This window comes from Fistularia commersonii, chromosome 13, assembly GCF_037954325.1.
Source record: "Fistularia commersonii isolate RoL2024-O1a breed Wild chromosome 13, RoL_Fcom_v1.0, whole genome shotgun sequence".
In the NCBI taxonomy this organism is placed as follows: Eukaryota; Metazoa; Chordata; class Actinopteri; order Syngnathiformes; family Fistulariidae; genus Fistularia; species Fistularia commersonii.
The window spans coordinates 13,757,726-13,773,172 of NC_141296.1; the positions used below are offsets into that span (position 1 = coordinate 13,757,726).

General features: G+C 42.8%; 1 protein-coding gene across 3 annotated transcripts in view; it reads left to right on the forward strand.

The window, feature by feature from the left end:
• Nucleotides 1–1,022: 1,022 nt before the first annotated feature.
• afg2a (AAA ATPase AFG2A) overlaps nucleotides 1,023–15,447 on the forward strand; it is a 139,827-nt gene continuing 125,402 nt past the window's right edge. Inside the window, exons 1-10 of one of the 3 annotated variants that reach the window (XM_086158224.1) lie at nucleotides 1,023–1,198; nucleotides 4,298–4,422; nucleotides 5,127–5,284; nucleotides 6,841–6,899; nucleotides 7,932–8,531; nucleotides 9,170–9,299; nucleotides 9,386–9,442; nucleotides 9,901–10,024; nucleotides 12,610–12,711; nucleotides 13,149–13,302. In XM_086158224.1, coding sequence (XP_086014350.1) covers nucleotides 1,066–1,198; nucleotides 4,298–4,422; nucleotides 5,127–5,284; nucleotides 6,841–6,899; nucleotides 7,932–8,531; nucleotides 9,170–9,299; nucleotides 9,386–9,442; nucleotides 9,901–10,024; nucleotides 12,610–12,711; nucleotides 13,149–13,302 — 1,642 coding nt within the window. In that variant the 5' untranslated portion in view covers nucleotides 1,023–1,065. The remainder of the gene's footprint in view (nucleotides 1,199–4,297; nucleotides 4,423–5,126; nucleotides 5,285–6,840; nucleotides 6,900–7,931; nucleotides 8,532–9,169; nucleotides 9,300–9,385; nucleotides 9,443–9,900; nucleotides 10,025–12,609; nucleotides 12,712–13,148; nucleotides 13,303–15,447) is intronic. The other 2 variants (XM_086158225.1, XM_086158226.1) reach the window with 2 other exon arrangements.

A 15,447-nucleotide genomic window follows, 5' to 3' on the forward strand; every position in this document is an offset into this window, starting at 1 on the left:
GGGGCTTCTTTCCCATCGTTTGACTTGTTTATCTGTTGTTTTACCGTTTCTGCCACGGAATACTAAGTTCCGCAAATAAAATCCAAGTTCAAATGGCCACTCTGTCGATTTAATTTTTCCAAAATGTTAGCTTCCGCTCTCTGAGAGTAACTAGGCTAACGTTAGCTTAGCTAGGTTTCCACGTTCATCCATTCATTGACATCCGTGTAAAATCAGATAGGAAGGAAAGCAAAAGACAAATTAAAATAGTTTTCACGTTATTTCATCCAGCGTGATATAAAACGATGAAACCTTATGTGACGTATATCTCATATATGTATATTTTTCAAAATAAATAATAATCACAACAATAATAGGGTGCTCAATGGAATTTTGTTAAAGTTGTATTTAATTCTTTTAGGAACTTTAAGACGAAAACTATGGAGATAAAAACAATTACAGATTTATCATTCGCATTCTAATTATTTTGTTTCTTCTTCTTTGCTCCATGCATTTGATTCCCAGGCTGTAAAAAGTCACCGGTCAGGATTTTTCCACACTGTGTGTATTGTGCTGTAGCATAAAACAAACCCAAACATCAATACGTGTTATCAGTATTGTAATCCAGAATGTTCATGTCGTATGATTTGTTCATGTATAATATTTATCAATTGAATTACAAGTGCATGATTTTGTGTATCATTTGCAGCTCGATGAGGCACAAATTGTATAGTTTTCTCTAGAATTAAACATTTCTCACAGGTCTTTCATCCTGTTCATTCTTACAGTTCATTGATTGCATACAAAATGAATGTTCTAATGTTTCCTCTCGTCTGTTTGTATCATTGACATTTGATTTTATATTGCCATGTTTGTTTATACATAAGTATTGTCTGATTATGCTATATGTGCTCAATAAAAAAAAAAAAAAAAAAAAAAAAAAGTTGTATCGTTTTTCCTATGCGCCAGTTGACATGCGCTACGGTAAAAAGGGGCGGGGCTAAACCTTGACCAGGAAGTTGATGCTCCCGCTCCGTGTTTACGCATGTTTGCACTTTCACGTGGGGCAGTTTTGGAGGCATTAAAATGTCATCTAAGAAAAACAAGAGCAAGTCAAAGAAGGGGGGCGAAGGAGACACTTCCATCGGTCTGAATGACTCCGGAAGTTGCAAAAGTACAAACCCCAACTCCTTTGCTGTCATCGATTTTGTTGACAAAGGTAAGAATGTTTTTTGAAATTAGCCGCTAGATGAAAAACATCCCTTTGCTATTGTTGTGTCTGTGCAAAAGCCTGCTGATGTGTTGAAAGATAAATTCATAATATCATCAAGACTGCTTTTTGGTGAAATTACAATGAAAGCGAGGATAGCAAAAACGTGTGGCTGAAGAGAACAGACAGGATTACAGGGAGATACAGCGTAATGTAAAGGTAGAGGTGGCGAAGGCAAAACAAAGGGCGTAAGATGACTTGTATGCTCGGTTGGAAAGTAAGGAGGGAGAGAATGATCTATAGAAGTTTGAAAAACAGAGAGCTAGAAAGGATATACTGCAGGTCCGGGTGATAAAGGATAGAGAGGGAAATGTATTGACAGATGCTAGAAGAGTGATGGGAAGATTGAAAGAGTACTCTGATGAACTGAATAATGAGAACAATGAAAAAGAAGGGAAAGTGGAAGAGGTGACTATTGTAGAACACAAGGTAGCAGAGATTAGTAAAAGTGAAGTGAGGAAGGCAATGAAGAGGATGAAGAGTGTAAAGACAGTTGGTCCTGATTACATTACATTGCATTTGGCAGATGCTTTTATCCAAAGCGACTTACAATAGAGGACATAGGGACTGCAAATACACTTGCAAATACACGATGCACAGGAAATATACAGAACAGTAAGCTTGGGTTAGTGAGGTTTTTTTAAGACATACACAAACATACACACACACACACACACACACACACACACTGCATAGCCTACCTTGCTGCCTAACCTGATCTGGGGCATCAGCGCAGTAAAAAGTCCTGCAAGAGAACAGTTTTTACTTGTTTCTTGAAGGCTGATGATACACATGTGGAAGTGTGGAAGCGTCAAGGAGAGGAATACAAGCACTACCCCACTAATCGCACTTAGACAACCCCCCCGCCCCCCCAAAAAAATGAAGAAATGAACATATGTATGTATGTATATGGTTTTGAGATGGCTATTCGGTAGAGTGGTGACTTCTGAACAGCGACTACTGGTACTTTGGATCTTGGGTTATGGAATTGCAATTTTTGTAAGTCGCTTTGGATAAAAGCGTCTGCTAAATGACTGTAATGTAATGAAAACTGACTTGTTGGAGGTGAAGACTTATAAAATGATTTTCTTTACCTTTATAGCTTACCGATTGTTTGCCATTATTCGTAAAAATCAGTTTTCTTGTTGACCAGGATTTCATTTACACAGGAATTGTAGTATATTTTTATTCTTTCTATTTATAATGGTGTTTTTCTTTAAATTGACAGATCAAATGTATACAGCTATCATGTGTCATTTCAGAGACATTGTAGAATTTTCGTGCTTCAAAATTTCTCTCTGTCGTTCCTTGCTGAGTGTTTCAGAGAAGCGGTCACGCCCATGCACTCCCGGTTGTCCTTTTTTTTTTTTTTTTCCGTATATCTGAAAAAGTCAAATAAAAAACAAACAGATATACAATAAAGTCAGCTCAAGTATCTTGATCTAAATTGGGAAAAACAGTCAATATATTTGGAAGCTGATATTTCCCAGACCTACATCCTGCATCCAGTGAGCTATTTTTTGTTGATAGAACCAGCAGGAATAAATGTGTATATATATATGTGTGTGTGTGTGTGTGTGTGTGTGTGTGTATGTGTGTGTGTGTGTGTGTGTGTGTGTGTGTGTGTGTGTGTGTGTATATATATATATATATATATATATATATATATATATATATATATATATATATATAAAAGAATAAACAAAAAACAACCCAAATTGTTTTGTAGAAATTCTTCTTCTGCTTCTTTCGGCTTTTCCCTTCAGGGGACGCTACAGCGAATCAACTTTCTCCATCTAACTCTATTCTCTGTATCCTCCTCTCTCACATCAACTACCTTCATATCCTCTCTCACTACGTCCATAAATCTTCTCTTTGGTCTTCCTTGAGACCTCTTGCCTGGCAGCTCGAATTTCCAGCATCTCTCTGCCAATAAATTCACTATTCCTCCTATGTTTATGACCGAACCATCTCAGTCTGGCTTCTCTGACCTTCTCTCCAAAACATCTAACATGTGCTGTTCCTCTGATAGACTCATTCCTGATCCTATCCATCCTGGTCACTCCCAAAGAGAACCTCAACATCTTCATCTCCGCGACCTCCAGCTCTGCCTCCTGTCTTTTCGTCATTGTTACTCATTCTAGTCCATACAGCATCACTGGTCCCACCACTGTCTTGTACATCTTTCCTTTCGTTCTGGCCGATAGTCTTCTATCTCTTCGCACCCCTGACATTTTTCTCCACCCATTCCAACCTACTTGAACCCGTCTCTTCACCTCTTTTCCACACTCACCGTTGCTCTGAACTGTTGACCCGAAGTACCTGAAATCCTCCAACTTCTTGATCTCCACTCCCTGTAGCCTCACCGTTCCACCCGAGCTCCTCTCAGTCACCCACACATATATTCTGTCTTGCTAACTTTCATGTCTCTCCTTTCCAGAGCATACCTCCAGCTCTAGATTTTCCTCTACCTGTTTTCTGCTCTCACTACAGATCCCATTGTCATCTGCAAACATCACGGTCCGTGGAGATTCCTGTCTAACCTCATCTGCCAGCCTGTCCATCACCACTGCAAACAAGAAGGGTCTCAGAACTGATCCCTGATGGAGTCCCACCTCCACCTTGAAATTGCCTCTCTGTAAAGGAAAGGGATGCTCTGGGTTTATTCGGGAAAGTTGATACTGTTTCTCTTCATCTTTTCCTTCTAGGCTTCTCCCGTCAGGGGTCGCCACAGCCAATCATCTTCCTCCATCTCACCCCCAGCTCTCACTTTAACTTAATATTCCTCTTTCACTCCATCCATAAATCTCCTCTTTGGTTTCCCTCTAAGCCTCCAGCCTGACAGTGCCAACTTCAGCATCTCTCCTCTGTGCATCGCAGTCTGACTTCATCGCCAGAACATCTACCATGTGTGCCGTCCTTCTGATGGACGTATCCTGGTCTTATCCGTCCTCCAAAGTCTCTTGTTTGACTGCTTCCTTGTTGGGGAAAAACAAAAGAACGTGAATCTTTCGCCCTCCAAAAACTTTTTATTTTTTGTTTCCGCAGCCGAAGACAAAACTCCGAAAAGCTGCAGGTCCTTCCTGGCTCAGCTGAGCCTCGGTTCCATGAAGGAGGCCGGCGTCTGCATCGGGAGGCCGGTCCTGCTTACCAGCTCCTCCGAGCAGCAGGAGGTAACGGCTGGGAAATAAACACATCCGAACCCGACACCAGAGAAAAGCTACTGCTGCTTTTGTTGTCGTATAAGGCAGTGGTCTCCAACTCCCGGGTCGCGGACCCGTACCGGTCCGTGGATCAATTGGTACCGGGCCGCCCAAGACATAATCAATTATATCCGTTGGATTTATTATCTGAGTCTGAACAATATTTATTTTGAAAAATTACCGTAATCCTACATCTCGGTGACTTGAGCGCCAAAAATGTAACCCACGAGCTAGCAAAATGGGTCAAAAAACAGACGTCAGACGGAGAGTTTCTTTTCGAAGGGGAAACGTTCTAGTGAAGAGACAGACGAAGAGCCTACAACTTCCAAGAAAAAGAAAGATTTTAACAGACACTACCAGGAGTTCTACTTGAAATGTGGATTTATCGTAACAGGTGGTTCCCACAGATGTTTCAAAGAAGCTGCAAATGCAGTTGCATACGAGTACAGCGTGGATACACGTTTATTATTATAGTCACATATAAACAATCTACGTGTAAACAATCCCCGCCCCCCCAGTTGAAATTGTCAAGCGTTGAGCGGTCCGCGGCGATAAAAAGGTTGGGGACCACCGGGATAGCGTTGATTATCTTTTTCTGACATTTCTTAATTTGGAAAAAGGATTCTATCCTGATTTTAATTAATGCTAAGCATCCCGCGCTTGGTGTGTTGCAGGTATGCTTGGGATGGCCGGTTGCAGCCTTCCCTGGTGGCCGAGTTGGCCTGCAGAAATGTGTCCAGAGCAACCTGAGGGTCAAGTCAGGGGACGACGTGACGCTGCAGCCCGTGACCGGCCCTGTACTCCGGGCCGAGGAGGTCCTCCTCTCCTCCAGGTAACGCCTCCCTCTATCAGCTGAAACGTCACTCCGATGTGGGGGAACTCACATGTGAATTTATAACGGAATTTCACTAAAAATATGTCAAATTTAAATCCACATATGAAGAACGTTCTCAGGTTAATATGGTGTCAATGAGAGGTTGGATTTTGGGTAATCTACATTTTTAGTCATCAGCTGTTCATTGTATTTCAGGGGTTTTGCAGAAAAAAACCCAACAAAATCAATTTTTCATATCGAAATATATGATCAATATGTCTGTGGGTGGTCAGCTCTCACAGTTCAAAAACAGTCAGCAGGTTCATGGAAGACTTTGCAAGTGTGAATGAAGCAGTGAAAGAAGTGTGTGTCATTTTAAACTCCGCTTCTGGCTCTGACATCATCTGGAACCGACCCCATCTGTACGTGACTGAACAATACATGAATAATTCATGAAAATAATCAATATGTCTGATTGGTTGACTAAAGAGAGGCGCTGTCTCACTTAGATTACATTGTTTTTTTTTTACATTTTCTTTATCAGTGACTGTAAAAGAATTGATTATATATATATTTTTCTTTCAGTCCCAAAATAACCAGGTAAATGGTGTTATAATTGTAAGCGCGAGTTATTGTAATAGCAGATTAATGCAGCTTTTTGTTAGATACAGTATACCCTTGTTTTCCACGGGGGTTACGTTCCAAAAAGGACCCGTGATAGGCAAAATCCGTGGAGTAGAAACCTTTATTTTTTTTTTTTTACAATTATTATACAATTAAATACTCTATTATACATTGAAAAGAAAGAACAAACCATTTTACAGGCTCAATCATTTGTTTCACAAATAAAAGAACTGTACTTAAGAAATGTTTTTTTCAACAAATAACTTCTGTGCTGTACTGTCAAATAATAATTTTAATCATCAATGTGAACAGAAGGCTTTAAATGGCGGAGATTAGCAGCGCCCACCGCCCAAACTTATTGCTGCTGCCAAACTTATCGCTGCTGTCGTCCTTATGTGTTTTTCTTCCTTCTTTATGGAACGAACGGAAGATTCATTCATTCCGTAATGCCGACCTACAGCCGCATAGCTTTTACCTTCCCTTAGCATGTCCAGAAGTTTAACTTTATCTGCGATAGATAGCATCTTCCGCTGCCTTTTGGGCCCTGCCGCAGGTGCTTTGGTCGCTCCAGAGCGTTTTGTCAACATTATGGGTTTTTCGAGAAACTGGAAATTGCAAGAGAATTTGCACGTACGTAATGTATATTTTGGCAAGCTGTTTTACGTAAGTGTACATATTAAACTGCAATGTTATTGACGCACAGGTAGAGAAGAAGCGGAGTGACTTTTTAGCCAATCAGAATGCAGAACACAATGCATGATGCAAATCCGTGAGGTAGCGAAACCGTGAAAAGTGAACCGCGTTATGGCGAGGGATCACTGTATACATAAGAGAAGCGACTCGCTGCCTTCGGCTTCTTTCACTCTAGCGGATGCTGCCATCGGCTGGCGGGTTCATGTAGCTACAGCCAGAATATCCGCCGTTAAGTCTGACTCTCGCGCCTCCCGCAGGTCAAAGGACGACTTTCTGGACACAGCCGAGTTTAAGAGCTTCCTCCTGAGGTCACTGGGTGAGTAAGTCACCTTTATTTCCGTGCCAACACCCACCAGCCATTTTTTTGGTGTTATATTGGCCTGTTTGTGTGTGTGTGTGTGTGTGTGTGTGTGTGTGCCAGCCCTTTAAAATAGACTGATTTAATAATCAGTGATATTCTATAAAACAATATACATGTTTTTGGTTCTGTATATCATTTTGAGTGCAGTGTTTATGACATCATGATTACAGGTGGAAAATAACAAGCGGATAATATTTAAGTTTTTACATTCACAGACATATATTTACATCTTTATGTATATAGTATTCAGTTCTGTGCTACATTTAATGATCAGTAATATTATATGAAATACATACTTTTGTTCGAGTAAATCAGTGCTTATATGATGTAAGATTTTAGAAAAAAATATGTTTATAGCACGATCATTAGGACAGGAGCGAAAAGATGGACACACACATATTATTCTGTTTTTGTGTGTGTGCGTGCATGTGGGGTCAAGATATGTGAACCCTTTGTAAAAGATGGTTTGCAGGCGGCTTCCCTCCCCCCTTCCTCTTTTGGGGTAAATCTTTCATCTCCATCTTACTGCAAATATTATATTGCATCTCGCACGTCTTGCAAATTAATATCCAGCATATATGATGAAAAGAAAATGGATCCATTTCCATGATGACATAATTACAAGCAGAGCGCTTTGGAAGAGAAAAAAAAAAAAAAAAAGAGGGGAAAAACATCAGCGCTGTTCTCAGGCTGCGGTCCAAAAACGCTCTCCTGATTAATGAATTATTCTTCGGCACACACGATACCCAGGAAATCGATGTTTCTAATGCGGGACCAATGACCATATAATTACAAGCAGAGAGCGGCGGAGAAGAAGAAAAGGCCGTCCGCCAGTCTTCACGCGCTCCACATAGTGGATCCGAACATTATACACATGTATATATACACACATACGCGCGTCTGTGTTTGTGTATAAAAATATGCATATACGCAAGACTTTCTTGTTTGTTCTCATGGAAGGATCTTTATATTTCCATCCCGTTCCAGATGGAAAGATCGTTCTGCCCGGGAACCTCCTCTCCCTGTCCTACTTCTGCCGATCTTGCGCCCTCCGCGTCGAGAGCGTGCGGGGCGAGGACGGGGTCACACTCCGGGGGAAGGTCCCGCCCTCCGGCACGGATGCGGCGAAACCCTCGGCGCCGAACTCGACGCGCGACTCCTCCTCCTCCTCTTCCGCCGCCGACCTGGCCCTGCAGCTCAGCCTGCTCGCGGTGGAGGAAGCGCCGGACGTGCCTCTCCCGATGGCCAGCACCCCCCAACGACCGCCGTCCCTCTGCTCATCCCTGGATCCTTCAACCCTTGCCTTCACCCCCGCAGGGTCAGGGGAGGCCCCCCTCAGCCCGGAGCCGTCACATAAACCCCCCGCGGCTCCCCCTGGTGGCGCCCTGAGCACCGACACCTTCTACAGCCTCTCCTGCGCCACTAAAGTGAGCTTTAGGGGAAAGGCGCGGGAGGAGGAGCCGGCCGCCACCGGCGAAGGGTCAAAGGTGACATACAGCATGATCGGCGGGCTGAGCAGCCAGCTGGACGCCATCAGAGAAACAATCGAGCTTCCTCTGAAACACCCGGAACTGTTCTCGCGCTATGGTGAGTCCCCGGGGTTGGAAAAAAGAAAAAGAGACATTTGAATTTTGTTATGAGAATTTTAAACCGATCCCCGTTGCAAAAAAAAAAAAACAAAACCAAAAAAAAAAAAAAACAAAAAAAACACAGATTAATATCACCGGGGTCAGGCTCGATGTTTTAAATTTGGGAAAAATTTGGGAAAAATCGATCCCCGTGAGAAAACCGGAGCTCAATCGGAAATCAATGATTACATTACATTGTAGTCATTTGGCAGACGCTTTTATCCCGAAGATCCGAAGTACCAGTAGTAGGAAGTCAGAAGTGACCACTCAACCAAGTAGCCATCTCAGAACCATATACATACATGCATAAATTAATTTCATTGTTCATTTTTTTTTTTTTTTCGGGGGGGTTTGGTGGCTAAGTGCGATTAGCAGGGATGCAATCAATGCGTCGTCAGAGAGAGGCCATCTATCGTCCTCGGCGCCTGGATGACCGTTAATAAAACATAACAAATAGCAGGAACTGAAGTTGGGACGCTATTGAGGAGCGTTAAGGGATTTCATGAAAACAAACCTCGTCGAAGGTGACCATGTCGGAATCTGCAGGAAAAAAAAACACGGTCTTTTTGTAAAATGTAAAAAATGTCATCCGAACAGGCATCCCTCCTCCCCGGGGGGTTCTGCTCTACGGCCCCCCCGGCACCGGCAAGACCATGATCGGACGAGCCGTCGCCAACGAGATCGGCGCTCACATGACGGTCATCAACGGCCCGGAGATTATGAGCAAGTAGGACTTCGGCGGCGGTGTGTGTGTGTGTCGTCTCGCCGGGATTATAATCCGGCCGTCTGATGCTGAGGTTTGTGTCTCCACAGGTACTACGGTGAAACGGAGGAGAAGCTGCGGCGGATTTTCTCCGAAGCTTCTCAGAGGTAAACGGGACTCCGTCCATCGACTTCCTCCGCTGTTTTATTTCCAATAAAGCCTGACAGCCGTCATCAGAGAGACGGAACTGCGAACCAGAAGATGAGACGTCCTATCGCTGTTTTTACTTTAAATATATATCAAGCAATTCAAAATAAGTCCTTTTATCACCTCACGCCCCCTCCTGATATAGTCTATATACGTTTATGTACGCAAGTGTGTTTTCTTTGCTTTGCATCCATACATTTACTTTAAAAGTGAATTCCTTTTCACACGTGGGCCGCTTTGATTTGTTTTCGCGCCATCTGGGATACATCACGTAGCACTCGCACGGTACACGGCAGCTCATTCTGGGTGACGGTTTTTAAGACGCAACAATTAATGGTAAAATTTGAATACAGGAGATTTGAGTAGAGGAAAATGATTTTAATATATTAGTAACGACAATTCTACAACGCCCGCCTAGGACGCCCGCCATCATCTTCATCGACGAGCTGGATGCCCTTTGTCCGAAGCGAGAGGGCGCTCAGAACGAGGTGGAGAAGCGGGTTGTGGCTTCCCTCCTGACGCTGATGGACGGGATCGGATCGGTAAGTGTCCCGGGAATTAGACCCATCCAAACCTAACAAATGTACAGACTACCTGAAAATGGGCGGGGTGTTTAAACTTTGTATCCCTGGTTTAAACTGGATTAAACCACCCCATCTGGAAGGATCCAGAAATGTGATTTTTTTTAATTTTTTTTTTTTTTAATTTTTTTAATTTTCTATTACCATTATTAAAATGCTTGAATAATTTAAAATTTCCAAATGCCGAATAATATTACATTGTTATTTTTTTCTTTAATATAAACACTGCAGGATAAATTTTCTTAATAATTTGTAATGTTATTTCTTTCTTTCTTAATTTATAATTCATTTACCTTTCCTATCATTTGAGCCATTTACATCAAATGCTATAATATCGGTTTGCAGACACCTTATCATTTACAATGAACAAAAAAAGAAATCTAAAATTGCTCTCGTAACTGATGTTACTGATACCTGCAGCTCTGAAAATGTCAAAATGTCTGCTTCCTCCTGTCTTGTCTTTATCCCACTGCCAAGTTACTTTTAAACTCCAATATATATTTTTCACTTTATATTTGTTTTGCTAATTTTCCCCTAAGCTAGAAGGAGCTCATTTGTTCCAAGCATTTGATCTCATTTTAAAGCACATGAAGTCACTTGAGTTTTTGTTCTGCGTCGGGTTCAGCGGGCATTAGGTTGGGGTTCCGCGCTCGCACACACACACACACACACACACACACACACACACACAAACACACACACAAACACAATGGCGCCCGATGGGAGCCTGGGAAACGAATCACCTCAGGTCGCCGCGACCTGCCAATTTGGCGAGTTTATCAGCAAACAAAAGCGTCCTCATTCGGATCGGATTTATGACGAAGATACAACCGGGGGTGTCTGTTTTCCAGACAGGAGGATCCAAGGTCGCCGGCGCTGATTGCGGAATGCGAAGAAAGCCTTTCCCGCTCCTCAGCATTCTTGCCCGCAGTGTAATTTATTTGTTTCGTTTCTCCCCCCGCGGTATCGACAGGAGGGAGAAATATTCTCCTCATCTTGCAAACAGACCATCCCGAGCAGCGGCGGCGGGGCAGCCGTTACCGTCACCGATAGACCTCTCGGAGACTTAAAAGCACAGCGAAAATAAATAAAATAAAAAAAAAAAAACCTTGACACACGTGTGAGCGAAAATCAGTTCGCTCACCCATTTTGTGTGTGTGTTTTGGCTGACCGAAAATGAGTTTTTGCGCCTCTTAAATCACCAAAATCAGGTTTATTACATGATATGTGAGGAATTTGCCAGCGCTGCAGCGGAGGAACTCGAGGGCCTCAACACTAATGACTTGTTTACATTATTGTAAATGTTAATATAATTAGAGGGATGTGATTTTATTCAAACACAGGAACTGCGTCCACCTGCTAGCCAAAGCCGTGCAAAAATGACCTTTCAATGTTCCGAGGGGGGGAAAAAAAAAAAAAAAAAACGAATTAATAAATAGAACAAAAGCAAATGATTCCAATATCTGTTTTTGCTTATTCACTGACGGGGCCCTTCGGCGCCGCTAATCAGCCCCGTGTTTTCCCGGTCAAGTGAGTCTCTGGGCCTCCTGTCACGCCGCGGTCAGCAGCTGGTGCAAAATCTGCGTCCAGATGTTGGCCATTTGGACGCTGTTCCCCGGCCGATTCCCCCGGACCCGGAGCTCGGCGCTCTCCAACGTTCGGACATAACCGAGCCCCGCCCTGCAATAGCTGCTCGTAGCGACCGTCGCTCTAAATTCGCACGTCAAACTCTTAAGAAGTGCGAGCGTATGTCGGTAAGATTGATTTCCAAAACCAACAACCGTGAGAAAGGCTTCATGGATCTCATTGTTTTCCCCTCAACCTTTTTCAAAACCGAGGAAAATAAAAATCCACGATTAATGAATGTTGTCCCAGTTACATTCGACCTATTGGACTCTATTGGACATGTAGGAGGTTAGAGAGTCGTTCATCCATTGTCTGATCCATCCTCACTGGTCGCCAGTCAATCGAAGGGCCACAAATGGGAAGAAAGAGGCAACAATTCATTTTCTCATTCACACATCTGGACAATGCAGGGTCTCTAATGACAAAATCGGGACGAAATCACACACATACAGGAAGACCCCTGTCGGACCTTCCTCCTGCTCTACTGCCTTCCATATTTACAATCTTATTTATATAAGATAAGATAAGAACAACTTTATTTATCTCGAAGGAAATTGTTGTGCCAGAGTTTCAAGCAAAAACATAACAATAATAGATAGTAGTAGGACGGAGGGAGAATAAGAAATACAGTAAGCATAGATTGTCAAGGTTAAGGCTATCAAGTGTTTTAAAGTCTTAAGTACAAAGATTTGAAGATTCCCTGCGGCTGAAGGAAGAGGAATTAAAAAGTCTGATAGCCTCAGGCAGGAAAGACCTCCTGTTATATGTTAGATAACTGAGGAGACACAGTAGCCGTCTATTTTCCATCACAGTAAATACTCAACTTGGAAAAAGTATGGCGCGAGTATTGAATTTTTCGGCTTTGTGCACACGCCTTCAAGCCATCTGATTCTGGTTTCTGTTTGTCTCTCGCTTTCCAGGAGGGTCATTCAGGTCAGCTGCTGGTCCTGGGGGCCACGAACCGGCCTCACGCCCTCGACCCTGCCCTGCGCCGACCAGGACGCTTTGACAAGGAACTGGAGGTACGCCGGCGCACTATCGCTAGGACCCGTAGAATAAAGAAAATAAAAAACAGTGGCCACGAAAACCAAAATCACCTGATTTTTACACGACCGATCCATTCACGGCTTTTTAAACAGCGATTCCAGACTGTCCATAAAGATGGAGCTGTTTTTTATTGAATTTGTCATTCAATTCTTGCAACCATACGCTGGTTTAAATTGTATTTCACAATGAAAAGCACGTCCGCTGTATTGTCAAGGTTCCGTACGAATGAACTTTCCTTGCCCCGGCGTCGTAAAGCAGTCAAAAAGTAAATATTGGTGTCACCATGAAAACTGTGGTCCTCCTGCGGCTCGATTTCTAAAAGTTCCCGAGCAGGCTCCGCCACAGTTTCCTGGCTGTTCTGCTCAATGATTTTTATCTGTTTTATTATTATTGATAATAAACCCATTGGCAGGTGGGCGTCCCTGGTGCTGCCGAACGCGCGGACATTTTACAAAAGCAGCTGAGTTCGGTGCCCCACAGCGCCACCGGCGAGGAGCTGACGCTGCTCTCCGACGCCGCTCACGGTTACGTCGGAGCCGACCTGGGCGCCGTGTGCAAAGAAGCAGGTAAATGACCTCTGACCTTTAACCCTGTTTTTACTAGTTTAGTTTAGACCAGGGGTGTCAAACTCATTTTTGCCGCGTACGGCGCAATTTAACGTCAAGGGAGCCGGACCAGTAAAATCAGCGGAATTACCTAGAAGTAACGCTAAGTTCAAAATTTTCCATTGTTTTAGTGTAAAAGAGAACAAATGTGATGAACTGTTCCTTTCAAAAATACATGATGAACAGCCTGAGATTCATTAAGAAAAGTAAGTGTAATTTCAACAACGCTCTGCCTAAGTTTTATGTTTATTTGTGTGCATTGTGCATTACAGCTGATCACAGTGATCGTACAATGGCACAAAATATTGAAAGTCCAGGAAAAAAAAAAATCAAACTCATAAGCGAAAAACATTTACCACATCTGGAAAGCAATTTTGAAAAAACTAAATTAATTTTGCATGCTTTTTAAATCTTAAGTAGCAGCTATTTTGTACAGATAATTAAGAAAGTAAACTTTTCGCTCATTTGTTTATGTATAAAATGTAAAAAATATACATAAAATGCGACATACACAACATGGATGGCACGCATTAGAAAACATATTCCGCTCAACCAAACTCTTTTGTAGTGAATCTGTTGACTAACACTGAATTATACAGTATTTACTACAGCAAATTTTCATTTAGTTGCAGCTGTTTGTCGGCGCAGCTTTGTTTTATTAATGTTCATGACTGAGAAAACTTGCTCATAAAGGTTAATTGTCCCAAACAGACACAACATTTTTTGCAGCCAGTGCTGTTAATTAAGGGTAGCCTGGAAAGAGATACTGACAGAATGTTTCCAAACCCACATCGGAAAAATTTGTTCTTCAATTCTACATTGCACTGCAAATCGATTATTTGAAGTTGCATGTCGGAGGGCACAGCGGAAGCTTTGACTGTGAATGGTTATTGAAAGACCACAAATTCTGTCTCGAATTCGTTTCCCAAACTCCCACGGCGATCCCGCAGTCGTGTCTTTGTACGGTCTCAGCATTGATGCTACATTAGGCATACATCTCTCACAAGCTGGTTCTCCCATATTGTGAGCTTTAATTTGAAGACACGTATGCTCTCATAATACTGTGTGACAGTTTTTGTGCGCCCTTGTAACATTTTGTTCAGATTATTCAAATACAAGTATCTTCATGAACTGTTCGATTTTCTGACAAAGATCGAAGAAGTGCTTTAGCACAGCGCCTCGGCTTAACCATTTTTGCTTCAGTGCGGTATGAAAGACCATGGTTAATGTTTCCGTCACTGATAGGACAGAATTGTCCGAATGAACAGTTCGGACAACCACCTCCATGACGCGATCCATTTTTGCACAATGTGTCCTGATGCAAAATACAGTGAAATGTCCAAAAACAGCCCCCTTCCCTTGCAGCGTGTACTTCCTTTTTGAATTTTTGCGCTCTTCCCGATCATTGAAGGCGCATCTTCAGTCGCCACGCCGACGGTGCAGGACCAGTCCACTGATCCTGTTTGGCGCACTGACGACAATGTTTTAAATGTCCTCTGCCGTTGTGGTGTTTTCACATCGGCACCGACTCCAGAAACTCCTCCGTGACTGTCAAAGTCTCATAAACTCTGTAAATTATTTTGCCAGTATAGCCACACCCGTAATATCAGTGCTCTCATCAATTGCAAAAGAAAATGCTGCGAATGACTGCACTTTGTGTTTCAGTTGGTTGTCCAAATCCGTCGATAGTTATGCACTGTATTCCTTGTCAGGCCGATGTTGGCAAAAGCTTGTTGTTTCTCAGGACGCACGATTTCTGCGGCCTTTGGCGTGCAACTTTTTACGAACTCCCCGTCAGAGTACGGCTTGGATGCAAATGCTAATTTGCCAGCCGTCAGGTGGCCGGCTTTCACGGCAGCATCACTGACCTGCTGGCTTTGCTTGAAAACACATTGCTGTTTCCTCAAACCCAACAATAATTCATTCATCTTCTGTCTTCTCAGTTCTCCACGCATTCTATTGTATTTTTCGCCGTGGCGAGTCTCATAATGACACTCAAGATTATATTTGTCGAGCACCGAAACTTGCTGCATAGACACACAGGTTTCTTATTAACCTCAAATAGGAAGCGGTCCTTTTTTGTGGGGAAAAGCCAATGTCCAATAT